The sequence below is a fragment of the Microcaecilia unicolor genome, chromosome 1, assembly GCF_901765095.1.
Source record: "Microcaecilia unicolor chromosome 1, aMicUni1.1, whole genome shotgun sequence".
Lineage (NCBI taxonomy): Eukaryota > Metazoa > Chordata > Amphibia > Gymnophiona > Siphonopidae > Microcaecilia > Microcaecilia unicolor.
The window spans coordinates 467,495,533-467,515,312 of record NC_044031.1 but is presented as its reverse complement, the minus strand read 5'-3'; the positions used below and the strand labels follow the sequence as shown (position 1 = coordinate 467,515,312).

Sequence of the window (19,780 nt, the reverse complement as noted above, 5' to 3'; positions counted from 1 at the left end):
AAAAGGTGTCAGCCAGGAAGGCAGTACTCATTTCCAAATTCATCACAGATTCGGACACCTTTGTCAAATTCTCACCTGGAGAAAACAGGCCCTAGCCACGTAACCACCACAAAATCTCTGTAAGGGCAGATCTCAATCTGAACGGACCTTTTCAAGATAACTTCCATCCTGTGATCCTGAGAGTCCTTCAGAGCCACACCACTTTCCACCAGAATTGCATGGCTGTGACAAGCATGTCCATTCTAAGCAACCTAAATCGCTCCAGCTCCAAAGGCAGTGGGTAAAGCCTAGACATAGCCCCAATAAATACTGAGAGGAGAATCAGGGGACTGTCACTTGGCCTTGACCATCTCCTTAAGATCCTCATTCAGATGAAAGGTCCTACCTGGCTTCCTTATCCCTGCCTAAGTGAATCCCCCCTTTCTAGGAACAGGGGGCTTGCTCATCAGATAAACTGAGTGATCAAATAAGGAAGCTCTGGCCACCGGAAGATATGGGCCATGGTGGGATTCTCCCCCAGAGGAATCTCTGTACCATCCTCCAGAAATTCTACCCCCAAAGAATCATTCCTCACTGCCAACTCATCCAAGACAGCCATAGATCCCCCAGAATCCAAATCCTGCTGTTTCTGACTGTAAGACAAACACATCTTCTTGACCCCTGAGGCCCTTGAGCTATATAGCCGAGAAGAAACTGGCAACCCCTTGATGAGGCAAAAGGCTTGATTGGGAAGTAATACAAACTCAGGGGAAAAGGGAGCTCCACTCATCCCAGAATCTTGCCTAGGGAGAACAAGGGAGGGGGGAATCATCTGATAGTGCCTATTCTAACGAAAGAACCTCCAAATACTGAAGTTTCCTACCAGAACTGACTCCTCTGAGCTCCTCAAACCAGCCTCAGTCACAAAATGCTGTGCATCCAGAACCACCTGCTCAGCCTTTATGCTACTACTGGTGGTCCCTGGAGCTGTTGCTTCTCCTAGACCGGGCTCTGCACAAACGTGGCACAAGCCACTGACAGGAGGACACAACATGCTGTGCGGCACAAGCAGCACAGCAGTTCGCCTTTTCTGAGGAAGCAGACATTGCCCTGACCAATGGTCCCTCATGGTGCAGAAGATGCTTCTCACTGCCAAACCAAAATTCTCCCCTGAGATCCCATGCCGAGTCCAGGAGTTGAGCTCCTCCATTCTGGTTTCTTTTTTTAGCCAGTTGTTTAGTTCCTCCCTTGGAGGGGTTCTCAATGAACCCTTCCCGGCAAGCTGCAGGGAACCGGGCACAGACACAACTCTAGACCAGAGGGGAGAAGGTGGACCCTAAGGATGGCGTGGACAACCCTGAGGCACAGAGACTAAGGATGGTCAAAGCCCCTATAATTTGCTGGTTTTCTTTTAGTTCTCTTTTTTGGTTTAACCAAACTGTCCTATAGTTTTAAAATTTATTTTTTGAACCATGGGGCCAAAAGTGGCACACCCAATCAAGGCCTAAGAATAGCAGCTGCACAAGTACTCACCTACCATCCGCTGGAAACCAAGAAATACTGGGTAGCTCAGGGTTGCACAGGACCTTATAGGATGACATCGCGCAGTAGTTCTCAGTCTCCATCTGCTGGTAGGGAATGGTCTGGAGAGATAAGGAATGGTGAAAGGCACCATGAACTCCCGTGGTAATAATGTAGTAAGAAAGGGTTTTTAAAGCTGGTCAGATTTGTATGTAATATAGTAAGTGACATGAAGACCAAAATGGCCCATCCAGTCTAGATTCCCAAAAAGATCCAGCTTAGTTTAGATTCATCATCTTTTGGTATTAATGCAACATTCCCAAATACAACCCAACATAAAAACTATACAGCATAAAAACTGCTATTAGTGTTTAGCAAATCCACTCACATATTTGACATTTTTGCTTACTATTGGAAAGCTTTCATCTCTGCTTAAACAGATTAAGCAAGTGGAAAAAAAATGAATGCTAATAAATATGTACTTACTATTTCACATTCCTTACACGTGTGGCCAAGCATTTTTCTTCTCTCTTCTTTGTTACGAACAACATCAACATAAGGAAAATCTAGATCAACATTCTTTCTGGAAAACATGATTGAGGAGGACTATTTAAAAAGGGAAGCGTTAGAAACCCCTAGTAATCTCTCCCATATTAACACAAAGCCAAGCCAGACATGAAATAGTAGCCAAAGTTATGTCATATGAACATAAGAGGTGCCATGCTTGGTCACGTTTATGTTTTATTGTATTTGATATACTGCTTTACTTATACAGATCAAAGCGGTTTACAATCAATACATTATACAAAGTTTATTATAAAACAAGGTAAAATAAACTACATATTAATAAACCAAAATAAAATAAAATAGGAACTCCATTCTTAAAAGGACAGCCTAATACATTCATTCAAAATCAAATATGCTCCCCATTTATCCATAGTATCTAAAGTGCATTGCATCATATTCCATACCCATTTTATCACAGAACTTCAAATGCTTGGATACATAGATGAGTTTTCAAAAGCACCTTAATTTTTCTTGTCCATTTCCTCACGAACTGACCTTGGTAAATTAACAAGAAGAAATCTATTTTCCTTGTCCAATCACCTGATACTCAGGATGTGGTAGGACCATTCTATGGTCCTGTAATGAGCTCAACACTCTGGAAGGATTGGCAGGGATTACTAATAAACGAAGATATATTGGATGCTGCTTATAATATGCATCATGTGCTAATTTCTAAAGGATACCAGTAACCAATGATAGTGCTTGTATAGTGAAGTAATGTGATCATATTTGCAGGCACTGCCCAGACACCCGACTGTTGTATTTTGTAAGGTCTGTAGTCGCTTCAGATTCGATTTTTGTAATACCTGCACAGCTTATATTTCCATAATCTAACTCTGAAATCAGAAATGAATGCATCAAAATATGAAGTGTTGACTTACTGAAACAGTGTTTCGCTAATCACAACTGTCTATGAGTGTAAAAACCTCTCTTCATTAAGGATGCAACTTAGTCATTAATGTTAACTTAAAAGTCTATAATAATCCCTAAATATTTAAAATGATCCACTGGAGTCATTATATTCCCTAGAATTGGTAATATAACTGGAAAATTTAATCTACCTGTTATCCAGCACATTTGTTTTTCGAGAAATAGCAATATACGATTGCTTTCTAGCCAAAGTGCTTCAGCCAATAAACAATTCTGTATGTTGGACAGATCAGGAACTAAAGATGCCACTTTACTTACTATTAAAATATCATCCCAATGGTTCACAGAGCTAAGCAGTATAGTTTCCTGGTGCATGCCACATTTTGTGAGTCAACAGACAGAATGGATCACAAGCGAAGACCAAAACAGCAATACCCGACGTGGCCACGTTTCGCCCAAAGGCTGCGCGTCAGGGGAAATGCTAATAGGGATCAAAAATAAAAGTATCCTCTATTAGCCAGCAGGGCTCTACTATGACAGCTGTCATACTTTAATAATTTATTAACATACGTTGATTTTCTAAAGATGTCAGTAACTCGTTTATTTTCCTTTTCAATTAAAATAGCTAAAAAAAAAAACAACTCTCTCTCTACTATAGGTTAATTGGAATTTTAGATTCTTATTCAAGTTACTTCATGAAATGCTAACAAGGTTTCTTCTGTACCCTTCCAAACAATAAAATCATCATCTATGTATCTTTTCCAGATAATCAATTACGTGAGGTTCCGCAGGGCTCTCCGCTCTCCCCCTCTTTTTTTAACGTATATTTGAGTTAACTGGGCAATTGCTTTTTAGAGGATGAAATTTCTATTCTATCCTATGCGGATGATATATTCCTTTTGGGAATTACAGAATTTACAGAATTTGGATACAACTTTAAATTCTATCAAATATTATATTTCTTTAATAGATAATTGGCTACTAATCATCTTTTGAAGTTAAACAAAAAACTAAAACCCTTTGGTTTGGAGATACAGCTAAACTTTCAAATACAATGGTTATACTGTCTTCAGGGGTAGAATTAATAACTGAAGACCACCACACCACACTCATACCTTTACTCACAGAAAAATGTATACCATATGTTTTTTTTTTTTTTAAACTATTATATATTGCCCTTTAGCTTCCCGTTGTTTCCTTCCAAAGTTTCACTGTTCTTTTCCATTGCTATATTCCTTAAAGATACTTTGATTTTGTCTCGTATAACTCTTCACAATGTAACCCATAACCGAATTGTAACAAATTGTACTTCCATCACTCATAATGTATTGTAAGCCACACTGAACCCGCAAAAAGGTGGGAAAATGTGGGATACAAATGCAACAAATAAATAAATAAGTGTAATTTTAGATTTTACATTGCCATATGAAAAACAGATAAGTGTACTCGGCAAAAGATTTTTTTTTTTAAGCTCCGACAGTTATGGACTATAAGATCTTTATTAACGAAAGAGAATTTCAGAACTATAGCACAGGCGGTTTTACTACCACAATCGGACTACTGCAATTCGCTGTACTCCCAAATTTCTGCCAGTTAAAACGATTACAACAGTTGCAAAATATGGCTATCAGAATAATAACTTTGTACTGGGTGTTGCATTCTTCATTGGTTGACAATACAAAAACACACCCACTTGTTTGTTTAATGTTTAAATCAATTGTTTGGTTTGAGTTATGAGGGTTTGAGTGAGTTGTAGCTAGAAAACTTGGTTTTCTGAGAACTTTGAATTTAGGTTTTCCTTCTGTAAAAAAATATCTGTTTAAAGTCAGTTTTTTAAGCTTCTTTTCCTTTTTTTTGGGGGGGGGGGGGGGGCTAGAGTATGGAATTCACTTCCTTTGAAACTGAGGCTTGTTATTTTCTTATTTTTTATTTAGGAATTTGTTAAAGACATACCTATTTGAGCATGATTTTGTTTTGTGGATTCTGTTTTTTAAATGGTTTTGATTTATTATTTTATGTGTAATTAGTTTGGTTAATGTATCATTTTGAATTGTAAATTCCTCCTCATTATTGTAAGCTGCTTTGAAACCTTTTTGGAATGATAGTGGTATATAAAACTCCGATAGTATAGTATTAAAACAATGAGTTGTCAAAATTGGCTCACCGAGTTCCGCAAGTACACGCTCGTGAACAGCAGGTATGACTGGATACGGGAGATGAGCATAGAGGCCCGATGCATCTTCCTCCCAAAAGAATCCAGGGTTCTAGCGGAGTCCACCACCATGGAATCATGAGGTAACTAGGACCACACAAATCCTGGTTCACCGTGGATCCGATAATGGGTGTCTATTTTCTTGGGGACACAGGGACAGACAGAGGGGACGCCCAATTCCGTATGAGGGCTGCCTTGAGTACCTCGTGGAGAGGAGACATCACAGTCTCCTTAGGAGGGGAGGTATAGTCCAGGACCTCGAGCATCCTGGCCCTGGGCTCATCCTCAATTTCTACAGGGAATGGAATGGCCTCAGCCTTTTCCCTCACAAAAGATGTAAAAGAGAGGCTCTCAGGCGGAGACAGTCTCCTCTCAGGTGGAGTGGAGGGCTCAAAAGGGATCCCATAGGACTTGTCAGACGAAACGTACCTGGGATCTTCTTCTGATTCCCATGAGCACTCCTCCTCGGTGTCAGATAAAACCTCCCTAAGGGACGTCTGAGACTGAGCCCGCCTCGATGCCGAGGACCCATGTCCTCGAGAGCGGTGTTGAGGGACTGGTTCCCATCACGACTCCAGTGAAGCTTCCTTCATTTGACGTCGAGGGGGTACTGGCCTGGGTGGCCGTCAACACCGGGGCAGCAAACGGTGCCGGCATCGGAGGCTGCACCACAGGCTGAGGGCCAGTTGGGGCTGTACAGGAAAGTATGGCAGGCGCAAGCACCCCTGATACCGATGCACATCACTGCATGAGACCATCCACAGACTGAATTGCTGGGGTCGATGTGGGAGCTGGATCTTGGCTGCCTGGAGACACACACATCGGCACCTACTGGATGGAGGGACAGCAGTCCTCCTAGCGCCGACACTTCTTGGGTGCTGAATCCCTCGGTGCTCTGGCACCATGGATTGAGGGAGACCGGTGACTGTGCTTCTTGGCCTTCACCTGATGCATGTCACCCATGCTCCTCAGTGCCAATGAGGACGACATGAAATCCTCCCGTCGCCTTGGGGTAGGGTCCGACGATGGACGGTCCCAGGGGCCTGAATAGCAGGAGGCCTTGAGACAGGTGGAGACCTACTCGACGCCTCACTGCTCCCAGTGTCGCAGGGTCTCGAAGCAGCCATGCCTATGACTCCCAATGCCGGTATGATGCTCGACGTCCACACCTCTGACCTTGATGCCGAGGAACCAGACCCGGCTCCAAAATTCCTCGTGTTAAGCCTCCCGGAAAACCTGGGTCCTCTTCTTCATATGAAGGCAGAGGACACAATTGGCAGGGCTACAGTTGGGCCCAAGGCACTGGAGACATCAGGAATGAGTGTCCTTCCCTGAGATGCTCCAGCTGACCGGGTACAATGGTTGAAGCCACTGGGAGTCTTTGAGGACATGGAAGGAAAAACTTCACCAGCCAAATCAAATGACTCAATGGTGCCTGAAAAAAAGGGGGAAAAGGCACAAAAAGAAGAAACTCGACCGGGGCAGACCTAAAACCGGCCTGCATTGAAAAAGGAAGAAAACTTAAACGCGGGGCAAACTACTAGGGTAGTAGAGGCTTGTTTTTTTTTTTTTGAAAAATAAAAACAAAATGAGGTGAAAAAAGGCCGAAGGCACTCAAAAACAAGAGAAACGCTTGAAACCAGGCGAGTGAGGCAACACCACAAAAAACAGCTGCTCCTCACACAGAAAAAGCAAAACTGAGGGAGTCGCATTCACATGGCAGGCAGGAAGGCACTTGTGCATGAGCAGTAGAGTGCGGCTCGCACTCTTCAAAGCTGTAGTTTTTTCTATGGCATATTTGCTGGACCAGGCGATGCAGATTGACGTCTTCCCACTGTGAGAATACGGAAGCCTGCTTGTCCTCGGAGAATGATGTGCATATGTAATGATTTTTAATTTGCATGCTATACACCCAAATTTTGGTGGTGTATAAGTTAAACACTAGGAGGTTCAACAACAAGCTGTTTACATATGTTTCCTCATTTTATGGAGTGCATATTTATATTTATCTTCTTCCTTATTTTAACTGGTTTGCTATTCACTTATTGCCTAGTTTACGGATCATACATTGTAATATTATGACATCAGGTATGGCTTTTTGTATTAGCATGCCTTTTAAAATTGAATGAATCTATTTTGATTATAAATATCGTCTCACTGTCATCATGTTTGCTTTTGACCCACTCATTTAACATTATAACTCAGTATTGTTCAAAGGCATCATTTTTATGTACTTTAGGTCATTTTTATGTACATTATTCCTATGTACCTTATATTATGTAAATTTTATATATTATAATTGTTAGTGTATTTTGGTCCTGAAGAATTTTGTTACAATATTTTTATATTGCTTTATTATCTTTTTATGTTTTTAGACCCCTGATGCAGGCAATTGAGCCGAAACACAGTCCGTGTTGGGTTGTTTTCATTACAATAAAGATTTTCTGCCAACCATCGTCTACTTCACTGTTTTTTGTTCTTAGACAATGATAGGTAACAGAGTCTCTGTAACGGGTCTGCAATTTCATATCTGAATCCCTCCAGAACTCCAGGGTGAATACCATCAGGACCTGGTGATATGTCACCATTTAATTTGAAAATTTATACTAGAACTTCTTCCAGATACATATTACTTTGCTTCAGTTTCTCTGAATCATTATCTACAAAGAATGGTGGGGTATTGTCTTCACAACTTCTCCAATGAAGCCCAAAGTAAAATGAGTCATTTAGTTTTTTTTGCTATGGCTTCCTCTCCCAATTGTCTCTTTTTCCCCTGGTCATCTAATAGTTCAACTGAGTCCCTCATGGTTCTTTTTTTATGTACTTGGAAAAGTTATTAGATTTTTCTTCTGTGCCTGTTCTCCTATATTTTATGTCTAATTTACCAGTGCTTATGCTCTTTCCTATTTTTCCATTTTAGATGATAACTTTTATGGCTTTTTAACATCACTATTTAGGTATATCCCTAATTATACCAGAACTATGAATTTTAAAAACAGAATGAGTAATCACAATAAACAAATGTCAGCTTTTTACACTGTACTCAACTTCACAGTCTTTAAGGTTTGGGCTTGATAAAATTTTCATCCATGATGACTAACGACCTACTTATAATCGTTAACACGTGGGTACCAATTTCAAATTCTTTTCTTTCTGACATAGGGACAATACTCTTATTTAACATCAAGATTAGAAGTGCATGAGCCAATGGTTTCAACCCAGCCAGTCAAGTTTCAGGATATCCACAAAAAATATGTCTGGGTATGTTCCCTGGCTGAATAAAATAATGCTACTTTTCTGTGTGATAATGCAATAACTAGATCTCTGAAAGATTTTAGCTTAAATGAATGACAACTTGCTAAAGTCCTCCATTTACCCATAAAAGAGATTTTGCAAATATAAAGCATTTCTTCCCTTTGATTACACTCATTGTACATGCCAAGATGTGGTCAGGAGGCACTAACTTAGTTTAGGGTCTAATTGTCTAAAGCTTTCTTCCTTTCTGCCTCTTTGGAAAAACAGGTACATCAGGTCCACTGTGAGGCTCTCCATTCAGGGACAGAGATTGGAACTGTTCCACTTTCTTTGGTACACTTCTAAAACACCTTTCACCAGCATTTTTGTCAACCATTTTGATGTGCTGAAAATTCACAGTTCACTTTTCCCAACTGCTGATCATTAAGGCCAGTACCAGTAGTAGCTCTAGCAACACAATTCACAGCAGATGCAGATACAGCAGAATTACATACAGTTACTGTCCATGGAAAGCATCCAATGAAGCAGGCAATGGAATCATGCCTTAGTTCTGCTAAAAAAAAAAGCTATAATCTTTTGCAAATGTACAGTTGGGACCTACCATGAGCATGCACTGTCAGGCCCCCTGAGTCTTGCAAAAATGCCTGAACATAAAACATTATCAAAAACTTTCAAGGGAGATGAGAGTGTATTATGATAATGGTTTTACATTGCCTCATAAGGACAAACCTGCCCTGTGTCAGAAAACTGATATAAATTCCGAGATCCAATTTGCAGTTGTACATTTTATGACTGCAAATTACAAGACTGGGAGACTGGGCATCTAAATGACAGATGACGTTTAATTTGAGCAAGTGCAAAGTGATGCATGTGGGAAAGAGGAATCCGAATTATAGTTACGTCATGCAAGGTTCCACGTTAGGAGTCACTGACCAAGAAAGGGATCTAGGTGTCGTCGTTGATGATACGTTGAAACCTTCTGTTAGATATTATTATGTTAGGTATTATTAGGAAAGGAATGGAAAACAAAAATGAGGACGTTATAATCGCTCCATGGTGTAACCGCATTTCGAATATTGCGTTCAATTCTGGTCGCCGCATCTCAAAAAGATATAGTGGAACTAGACAAGGTGCAGAGAAGGGCGACGAAAATGACAAAGGGGATGGGACAACATCCCTATGAGGAAAGGCTAAAGCGGCTGGGGCTCCTCAGCTTGGAGAAAAGACAGCTGAGGGGAGATATGATAGAAGTCTATAAAATAATGAGTGGAGTGGAATGGGTCTGTTTACGCTTTCCAAAAATACTAGGACTAGGGGGCATGCGATGAAGCTACAAAGTAGTAAATTTAAAACGAATCAGAGAAAACGTTTCTTCACTCAATGTGTAATTCAACTCTGGAATTCGTTGCCAGAAAATGTGGTAAAGGCGGTTAGCTTAGCAGAGTTTAAAAAAGGTTTGGATGACTTCCTAAAGGAAAAGTCCATAGACCATTATTAAATTGGACTTGGGGAAAATCCACTATTTTGGGGATAAGCAGCATAAAACGTTTTGTACTTTTTTGGGGATCTTGCCAGGTATTTGTGACCTGGATTGGCCACTGTTGAAACAGGATGCTGGGCTTGATGGAGCTTTGGCCTGTCCCAGTATGGCAATACTTATGTTCTTATGTAAGTGTTTTAATTACAAATCACTGGCCCATTCTTATAAGCAAGTGATCCTTAAAGCAAAACAAAACAAAACAAAACAAAACATACTACTCTTCTAAAATTTCTAGGGGGTCCTTTTACTAAGGTGTGCTGAAAAATGGCCTGCGGTAGTGTAGGTGCGTGTTTTGGGTGTGCACAGATCCATGTTTTAGCGCTCCTGCAAAAAATGCCTTTTTAAAATTTTTGCTGAAAATGGACATGTGGCAAAATCAAAATTGGCACGCGCCCATTTTGGGTCTGAGACCTTACCGGCAGCCATTGACCTAGCAGTAAAGTCTCAGTGGTAACCGGGCGGTAATAACCTATGCGTGTCAAATGCCACTTGGAGCGCATCCAATAACGCAAATTATTTTTCGGACACACACTAAAAATGAAATTACCGCAAGAGCCATGCAGTAGCCGGGCGGTAACTCCATTTGGTGTGCGTAGACACTTATGCAGCTTAGTAAAAGGGCCTCTTGAGCTCCTAATACTGCTATCTTATATAGCACACTTAAGCAGCTAACTACATTTAAAAATGTATCAACTACAGAAGATAGGCTCCTTCCTCTGCACAGACATTTTTTTCAAATCTAAAACAGAAAAACTTCATGACAGTTCTAATACCAAACACTCCTTACCCTTTTCCCCATCACCTTCAGATTCCTGGATACCATCCCACAACTCTTTAATCTATTTCCGTATTCCATCTACTTCGGGGCTATCCAGGACGAGTTCGCAAATGCGATTCACTTCCTCCTCCCTAGACCCACTTTTCTGATAAAAAAATATTGCAGTTTTGATGCCTTTCCTTTACTCTATGATTACCCTACCCTCTCATCAGGATTCATCCCTCAAATTGGAAGAATGCTATCATACACCCCAAAATTAAAGACCTCAAACTTTCACTTACAGATCCAGCCAACTATAGGCCAATAGCCACTTTACCTTTTCTTGTAAAAAATAGTAAAAACCATTGTCAACTCACAACTTACTGCTTTCATTTCCAATACTAATGTCTTACACCCCAACCAAACAGGTTTCAGTCAATATAATACGAAAACTTCTCAGCACTTCTGAATATAACACGATATTTTCTTGATAAATCTTGGCACGTATTACTTCTTTCTTTGGACCTCTCGGCAATCTTAGATCTCATAAGCCATTCAATGTTACTCCACCAGTTGCATTCCATAGGCATCTGTAATTCCGCCCTTCAATGTTTCAAATCATTTCTTGAGAACACATCATCAAAACCTTTTCAGTTTTTATCAGGCGTGCCCCAATGCTATTCTTTCTCCACTGCTATTTAACATCTTTCTAGCTTCCTTACTCACTTTCTCACAATCTATCAATCTAACTATGTTTGTCTATGCAGATGACATTCAAATACTCTGCCCGATCTGTCCATCAGACCCTAACGATATCTCCATTACTCCAACAATAAACTAATCCTTAACCCGGAAAAATCAAAACTGCTCTTATTTTCTCCTGAGGATTCGGTAACTTTGTGTTCATCGATTCTTATAAATGCATTTCCTGTTAAGATAATGCAATCTACATGTATTCTTGGTTTCGTTTCATAATTGATTCTGCTCTTACATTTCATGATCCTTTCTAAAGTAATCCAATAGTCATTTTTCAAACTGTGTCGTCTGTTCTATTAAGCCATTACTAACTGTGCCTGCTTTAAACATTTTGATTCATTCTTTAGTCATTTCTCAATTAGACATTCTCTCTAGGCCTCCAGATTTAAGATCTAAATCGTTTCCAATTGATTCAAAATACTTCCATCAGAATTCTCCATGATTTAAAAAAAAATTTGATCACATTCGCTTTATCTTAAATCTTCTGACTGGCTTCCCATCATATTACCTATAAAATAAAATTTTCAAAACTCTCACAGCCTCTGAACCATTATACCTTCTAAGATACCTTACTCCATATACTCAAACTCATACATTAAAGTCTTCCCAACTAAATCTCAATTCCATCATACTGAGAACTTTATCACAAACACAGTAGGTATACTATATTCTCATTCCAGGGTCCAAAATTATGGAACTGTTTACCCCCTCCCATCTCAGACAAATAACTTCTCTTCCACACTTTAAAGCTGAGTTAAAAATTTTTCTATTTCGAGACACTTATAGCTAGCTTCTCTGATACACCACAGTTACCTGGAATCACATTACCCCTGACCGTATTGTATTTTCCCTGTCCCATCAAAATTGTAGTTCTTCCCATTTTTACCCTTTTTCTTCTCGTTTGTCTGGTTTTAATATTTTATGTTTAACTCATTTTTATTAGGTTTCCAATAAGTAACAATACACACATGAAATGAACAATCTACCAAGAGGATTCATCTGCACAGATATTAGACAATAACAATGCTACTCTTCTCCTCTTACAACCTCTATAACTCCCTTTCCCCCCCCTCCCTTCTCCCCCCTCTTTCCCATCCCCCCCCCAAAAAAAACTGATACCCTTTATTAGTGCATGAGTTGCAAGGAGTCCACAGTCACACAAATAACGTCTAACGATAATACTAATTTAGGATTCTGCTTCTCGCTGCTGGCTGCAGTGTATCCTAGAAGTGTGCCCATATTTTTTCCAGGTTCTTGCCCTCCTCAGAGGAGAAATCTGTTACTCCACATCTTTCCAGTTTCAGTAGCTCAATCATTTGCGTCCTCCAGACGCCTATTGACGGGGCTGCAGACTCCCGCCAACTCAACAATATAGTCTTTTTGCCAATTAACACCGATCGTCTTGCAAAGGATATAAAGCCTGGTATTGTAGGTTTCACACTTTTATAGATCCCAAAGAGCATCAGCGGATGACTCCGTATAGTACGACCCCAATAAATCTTGATTTCAGACAGCACTCGGGACCAAAAGTCTGACACGCGGGGGCACTGCCAGAACATATGGCCAAGTGTCGCAAGCTTCTGTCCACATCGTGGGCATGCTCCGGACTCACCGAACCCCGCTTTCAGTGCTCTTGCTGGGGAAACATAGAGTCGCATTGCGAATTTATACTGAAGTTCCCAGTATCGCGTGTAAACTGCATGACTCTGGGCCTGTCGCAGATGTTCACTGAATATCTCTGCCGTTACTTCAGTCGCCAAGTCCCTGGCCCAGGCCTGTGCTCTACTAACATAGTCTATGTCCTCCGTGGTGTCTTGTAAGAACTTATGATGATATCGGAGGGGCACGGAATTCTGGGCTCCAAGAGTCAAAGCCGTGTTCAGGACGTCCTGTACATCCTTGCTGAGGTTCATCCAGCCCAGTGCCCTCAAGTAGTGTTGGATTTGCAGGTAGGCAAACTGGTCTAACTGAGTTAGCTGATAGTCTCGTTTAAGCTCTCCAAAGGGTCGTATAGTTCCTTCGTCAGTCAAGAGTTGGTATAGGTATTGTATTCCTTTGTCTCTCCATCGCTTGAAGATCACTGAGGAGGATCCCTCTGGGAAATCTGGATTATGGTTTAAAGGCAAGAATGGAGTCGCCCTCCAATCAAAATGGTGTCTCCTGCAGAGCCATCTCCATGTCGCTCTTGCTGATGTTATCAATGGGTTGTTCCCTATTCTAGCCACTATCCCCTTGCCGGCTGCATGCAGTAACCAACCCAGGTGTGTAGTGGGGAAAAGGGACATCTCTAGTTGCGTATTTGAGAAATCTCTCTGCCCAGTCAACCAATCTCTGATGTGTCTCATGGAGCACGCCACTGTTAGATATCTTACATTTAGTAAACCCATCCCTCCATGTGCCCTAGGTTTTTGAATGATGTGAAGTGGGAGTCTAGGTCTTTTCCCCCGCCATAAAAACCCTTGTGTCATCTTATTCAGTATCCGTTCTTCTCTTTGTCTCAAATGTAATGGCAGCATCTGGAACAGATAAAGCCATTTGGGGGCTATCATCATGTTAAATAAACTAATACGCCCCGTAAGGGACAACGGGCATTCTCCCCAGAGCTGTAGTGCGCGTTTTGTCTGTGCCAACAGAGGAAGTACGTTTTTGTCATATAGCATCTTCACATCGGATGGAATGGTAACCCCCAGATATTGGACCTGCCCCTCCGCCCACTGTAAAGGAAACGATCCTCTCCAGTCCTGCCTCTGCAACGAGCCCAGCGGCAGTGCTAGCGATTTGGTGAGGTTTAAACGAAAACCCGATAATGCACCGTAGCTCGTAATGGAGCAGAGGAGCCCATCCAAGGAGGTCCGAGGACGGCTCAGCAGCAGCACCAGATCATCTGCGTATGCTAGTACTTTTAATTCTCGTCCCTGTACGTGAATCCCCTGTATGTGTTTGTGTGTACGTATCTCGCTGAGCAGAGGTTCTAGAGTTAACAAAAATAATAATGGCGACATTGGGCATCCCTGACGCGTCCCCTTTTGTATTTCGAATTCCTCTGTTTTGACCCCGTTCACGAGCACCATGGCCCGCGACCCAGCGTATAGAGTCGATATGGCCTTCAGGAACCACCCCTCCAGCCCTATCCACTTCAAGGTTTCAAACAGAAAGGGCCACAATACGCGGTCAAACGCGCGCTCTGCATCCAAGCTCACCATCAGCCCTGGGGATGTCTCTTCTGAGGTCATGATAGTGGTCAACAGCAGTTTCCGCACGTTTATTACCGAGTGGCGTCCTCTGACGAACCCAGCCTGCTCCTCTTGAATTATCTGGGGCAACAGCGGCGCCAGCCTGTCAGCCAATATTCTGGCCAGCAGCTTGGCCTCCACGTTTATTAGCGATATGGGCCTGTAGGAACTAGGCTGTAGCGGATCCCTACCTTTCTTGTATATCAGGCTTATTAGTGCCGTATTTGCATGGTGTGGGAAGTGCCCTACCTCTATCACTGTGTTAAAATAATCTAATAAAGGTCTTGTTATCTGGAGCTTCATCATCTTATAGAACTCTCCCGAGAGGCCGTCTGGCCCCGGCGCCGAGTGTAGTTTTAGCGCAGCTACAGCTCTGTGCAACTCTCTAGCCTCTATTGGTTTGTGTAAGGATGACATTTGGTCTTCTGAGAGCTTCCCCATTTGCACTTTGTCTAAGTATGCTTGAATTGCTGCACGCGTGTCCGACGGTTCCGATGTTCCCTTATATAAGGTAGCAAAGTGTCTATGGAATACCCTCGCTATCTCTTCTGGTTTAGTGGCTATTTCCCCCGTGTGTTTGCATATAGCGGCTATATACTTACTCTTGCGCATCCCTTTTATTAAACGGGCCAGCATCCCTCCCGCTCTATCTCCAAATTTATATAATCGGTATTTCCTGTAGAGTAGGGAGCGAGTTGTGCGTTCATGTATTAAACTGTTAAGTGCCGTTTTTGTTGACAGTAGAATTTCATAGTGTGTTTGTGTAGGTCGCCTACTGTACTGTTGTTTTGCTATTCGAAGTTTTCGCTCTAGGTCTACAATACCCTGTGTAATCTTCCGATTACGCTTGCTAACAAAGGCTATCATCCCCCCTCTCAGTACTGCTTTTGCTGCGGACCAGAATAAGAGTGGGTCTTCCATATGCTCCTGATTGTGTGTGCAATACTCCTCCCAACTCTTCTGTAAGTGCTCTTGAAACTCTTTTGAATGATGGAGGTAAGATGGGAACCTCCAACTGGGGGGCTGGTTAAAATAGGCCGTAGGTTCCAGTTCCAACCACACCATCGAGTGGTCCGAGATCTCCTCTGGACCTATCATGGCCTCAACCACTCTTTGGAACAAACCCGGGGAAGTAAAAATATAGTCCAACCGGGATTGTGAACGGTGCGCTCTCGAAGTGTGTGTGTAATCCTTTTCCTCCCCGTGTAGCAGTCGCCATGGGTCAAGCAATCCCAGCTTCTGCAAGAACAGATCTAAAAGTGTTGGGGTTCCTACTGGGCTTGTGTGTGACTGAGCGAACCTGTCTAGCACCGGGTCTATCACTTGATTCATATCGCCCGCTACCGCCATATGTAAATGCGTATACTGTTGGCAGTGTGTTAGCAGTTGGGAATAGAAACTAGCTGCAGCTGTGTGAGGGCCATATACCGATACCAGGAGGGTCTCCGTTCCTTGTAAATTAATTTGGATTCCAATGTATCTACCCAAATCATCTTTAAATGCAAGTTTAGCCTCGCACATTAAAGCTTTGTGTATTAGAATTGCTGTCCCCCCTTTCCTACCAGTGGCTGGTGAATAAAACACCTCCCCCACCCAGTCTCGTTTTAACTTCTCATGCTCCTCTCCTGATAGTCTGGTTTCCTGTAGGCAGGCAACTCCAACCTTGTGGCGTTTAAGAGCAGCCAATATTTTTTCCGCTTAATGGGGACGTAATGCCACACACATTGCAGGAAATCACACGCAGTTTACCGCTCAGAGTCTATTCGTTTTGGTTGTCTGCACAGGCATCCCACTTTATAGATGCATCCAGGGCTCCCAGCCACACCCCAGATGCCCCATGAGAGTCGCATCCCCCACCACAACACCTGGTCACATGCAGTCTTCAGATCCTTATCTTTATGGTTCCCTAAACTCCTTGTCACTATCCAATGTCGATAATATCCCACCCTATCCCTTCCCATCCCCAACATTCCCCCCCTGTTCCCTTGCCTCATCTGCAATCTCTCTTCTAATCCCACGTCCCCGTGCATGCCTTAACGTTATAAGAGAGTCACTGCCATGCTCGAGGCCCACCGCCCAGTCCCTTTTCCAGATATACTTTAACCTCCTCGAGTTCATTCTTATTAATGTTCAATACCTTAACATCCATGTTTGTTGAGCAATTCTCACTCTGTGTGATGTTTACCCATGTGCTCTTGGCTGTTCTGCTCTAGTTTGGCGATATGCTCCTGCGTTGCCGTCGCATTTTCATAATTCTGCCATTTTCCATTTTGGCGGATTCTCAGCACAGCTGGGTATACGAGCATAAATTGTACCCGCAGCTCATGAAGGCGGCGACACAGCGGGGTGAATTTCTTTCTGCGTTCTTGTAAGGATGCTGAAATGTCCTGAAAGATACGAACCAGCTTGCCATCATATTTTGTTTCATCTCTCTTAAGTCTATAGCCCCGTAGAATTTCCATCTTGTGGATGTAGTTATGTATCTTTACTATTACGGGCCTCGGGGTTTGACGGCCATCTTGTATGCGGCCCAAGCGGTTAACACGCTCCAAGCACAGTGCTCCAGCATGGTCTGATAGAGCGAACTCTGCAGTCAGCCATTTTTCGACCACCGTGGCCAGCACCGAGTCTCCAACTGTCTCTGGTATGCCAATGAATCGTAGATTACTGCGCCGCGCTCTGTTTTCGAGCTCGTCAACTTTATCTGTGAGATTACCCACCGTTTTCTGCAGGCTTTCCATCTGCGAAAGTAATGGTGGTTGCGCATCTTCGAATTCGGAGACTCGTCGTTCGAGGTCTCCAATCCTTTGCGTTGTCTCCGCCAGCGCAGTTTCAAACCCAGCGAGCTGTGTGGATAATTTTTCGAAGCGCGGCTCGAGCGCTTGAGTCAATAGTTTTTCTAATCGCGGCTCCAGCGCCTGGGTCATTGCCGCCGTGAGTTGTGCCAGCTGCTCTGGCGAGAAACTCTGCCCGCTCTGTAGTGAGGCCTTCGATTCGCTGGGCTCAGCCGTCCGCGTTTTTTCCTTCTCTTTTTTTACGCTCCGCGCCGGCAGAATCTTGGTCGCCGTCTCCACATACTTGTCCATGGCTGTTTTAGATGGAGTGCCCGTTCCAGTTTTTATTTAGATGTTAGGTTCCAGGGGGATTTCTAGCGATTTTAGGCAGTGGGCCTCGGAGAGCAAGAGACACACGTCTTGCTCTCTCAGTGCATCACGTGACCTCCCTGGTTTTAATATTTTATGTTGTTTCTATTGTCCTTTTAGATTGTAAGCCGTCTAGATTGACTTGTCTGTTGGGCAGGATAGTAAGCCCTAAATAAACTTGAATAGTTGGGAGCATTTTCAAAAATTCTTGGCTCAGTATACTTAAAAAAAATTGTTTACATTCCAAAGTATCTAATGTTGTCTCAACCTTATCTGTATGAGATCTAGGAAAAAAAGATGAAGAATGACAGATTTATTAAAAACTGGAGAGTACTTTTGGTTGTCATCTGGTACGCACATGCAAAAGTGTTGCACTAACAGTGGAGAATTACTGGTGTTCAAAACCTTGCCACAATGGAACCACAAACAGTAGAACCTAGTTAAAACCATACATAAACCATTTATATATAGATAAAATCATGAGGAAAAGACCTCAAACACGTAAACGCCTACTTATTGTTCAGCATCTTTTACTGGGGTAATGATTATTATCATTGGTACAAAAAAACATTTTTTAAAAATTTGTATTGATCTATTTAACTAAATCAGTTCAAGTGAATAATACCACATTTATCAAAAATCATAGCATGAATTTTCCAAATTTTGCAACTGCTCGTAAAAACAGTGGAGCACTTAGCTTACACCCCATAAAAAAGCTAACACTTAGCTTGCTCTATTTTTTTATGAGCCGTTGTAAAATTTGGAAAATTCGTACTATGATTTTTGATAAATGTGATATTATGCACTTGAACTAATTAAATAGATCAATACAAATAGAAAAAACAACAAACAAAAGTTTTTTTGGACCAATGATAATGGGAGATGTGGATTTAGAAAACTTTTCTAAACACAGAAGATGGGGGAACGAAGAAGGCTGTTTGGTCTCAGTACGTTAAAAAAAATCTTGGGGTCAGAGGGAGAAATTGGGTTGGCCAAAGCGGAGATAAGGAGGGCAAAAAAGGACTTTGAGAAGAAATTAGCGTTGGAAGCAAAAATACATAGTAAAAATTTTTTTAGATACATTAAAAGCAGGAAACCGGCCAAAGAGTCGGTTGGGCCGCTGGACGAAAATGGTGTTAAAGGGGCGATCAAGGAGGACAAAGCCGTAGCGGAGAAATTAAATGAATTCTTTGCTTCGGTCTTCACCGAGGAGGATTTGGGGGGGGACACCGGTGCCGGAAAGAATATTTGAAGCGGGGGAGTCGGAGAAACTAAACAAATTCTGTGTAACCTTGGAGGATGTAATGGGTCAGTTCAGCAAGCTGAAGAGTAGTAAATCACCGGGACCTGATGGTATTCATCCCAGAGTATTAATAGAACTAAAAAATGAACTTGCGGAGCTACTGTTAGAAATATGCAATCTGTCCCTAAAATCGAGTGTAGTACCGGAAGACTGGAGGGTAGCCAATGTTACTCCGATTTTTAAGAAGGGTTCCAGAGGAGATCCAGGAAATTATAGACCGGTGAGTCTGACGTCGGTGCCGGGCAAGATGGTGGAGGCAATTATTAAGAATAAAATTGCAGAGCATATACAAAAACATGGACTGATGAGACAAAGTCAGCACGGATTTAGTGAAGGGAAGTCTTGCCTCACCAATCTAATGCATTTTTTTGAGGGGGTAAGCAAACATGTGGACAATGGGGAGCCGGTTGATATTGTATATCTGGATTTTCAGAAGGCGTTTGACAAAGTGCCGCACGAAAGACTCCTGAAGAAATTGCAGAGTCATGGAATCGGAGGTAGGGTATTATTATGGATTAAGAACTGGTTGAAAGATAGGAAGCAGAGAGTAGGATTGCGTGGCCAGTATTCTCAGTGGAGGAGGGTAGTTAGTGGGGTCCCGCAGGGGTCTGTGCTGGGTCCGTTGCTTTTTAATGTATTTATAA

At 42.3% G+C, this 19,780-nt stretch overlaps 1 protein-coding gene across 4 annotated transcripts in view; it reads right to left on the bottom strand.

The window, feature by feature from the left end:
- RBBP8 (RB binding protein 8, endonuclease) overlaps nt 1-19,780 on the bottom strand; it is a 278,475-nt gene that overhangs the window by 15,224 nt on the left and 243,471 nt on the right. For 2 of the 4 annotated variants that reach the window (XM_030213470.1, XM_030213478.1), the window contains exon 18: nt 1,987-2,083. In XM_030213470.1, the coding sequence (XP_030069330.1) occupies nt 1,987-2,083 (97 nt within the window). Of the gene's footprint in view, nt 1-1,512; nt 1,623-1,986; nt 2,084-19,780 lie in introns of all 4 variants that reach the window. The other 2 variants (XM_030213485.1, XM_030213463.1) reach the window with 2 other exon arrangements.